The sequence below is a fragment of the Momordica charantia genome (assembly GCF_013281855.1).
Source record: "Momordica charantia cultivar OHB3-1 chromosome 11 unlocalized genomic scaffold, Mcharantia_2.0 BLBB01000011.1, whole genome shotgun sequence".
Classification (NCBI taxonomy): Eukaryota; Viridiplantae; Streptophyta; class Magnoliopsida; order Cucurbitales; family Cucurbitaceae; genus Momordica; species Momordica charantia.
The window spans coordinates 6,136,766-6,137,511 of NW_028275159.1; the positions used below are offsets into that span (position 1 = coordinate 6,136,766).

The window sequence follows — 746 nt, forward strand, 5'->3', positions numbered from 1 at the left end:
AACAGAGACTTTGCACCAAATCCAACCTCTCTCTCTCTCTCTCTCTCTCTCTCTAAGAGTCTTGTTCAAGTCTTCTATATAATCTCTCAAATCTCTCTCTCTCTCTCTAAAAAGGAGAGAATTATTGAAATGAAGAAGATAAATTCTCTATTGAGGAAGTGCAAGAGCCTGTCAAGGCAACTGGGGAGGTCCTCTTCATACAGCAGCCTCAGGTCCAAATCCACAAGAGAAGATCTATGGAATATTTGTGGAACAAAAATGGAAGAAGAAGAAGAAGAAGAAGAAGATCATCAACAACAACAGCTTGAAAAGGTGAGGGGCAGTAATGTAATTATGTATGTTGGAAGCACAAGAAAAAAATATGTAATAAGTTCAAAGTTCTTGAGCCACCCTTTGGTAAATGCTCTGATTGATAAATCCAAATCCAAATCCAAATCCAAGTCTGAGGATTGTGAAGCCATTTCAGTGAGGTGTGAAGTTGTTCTGTTTGATCATCTCTTGTGGATGTTGGAAAACTCTGATCCAAACATCACTTTTGATTCTAATTTGGAGGAATTGGCTGATCTCTATGTCTTTTGATTTCATTCAATTTTCTATGTTTCAACATATGGAACGAAGATGGAGACACTTTGTGTCTAAATTAGCTTTTATGTATATGTGTTTGTAATTCAAAGGGGGAATTTCAAGTTTTTTCTTTTAATTTGGCTCGTTTTGAGTCTAATAGTTAAAGTATCAATTACGCTTAA

General features: G+C 36.1%; 1 protein-coding gene across 1 annotated transcript; it reads left to right on the top strand.

The window, feature by feature from the left end:
• LOC111007398 (SAUR-like auxin-responsive protein family) lies at positions 1 to 746 on the top strand. Its single transcript, XM_022279754.2, has one exon. The coding sequence runs from the start codon at positions 130 to 132 to the stop codon at positions 577 to 579; it is 450 nt and encodes a 149-aa protein (XP_022135446.1). The 5' UTR covers positions 1 to 129; the 3' UTR covers positions 580 to 746.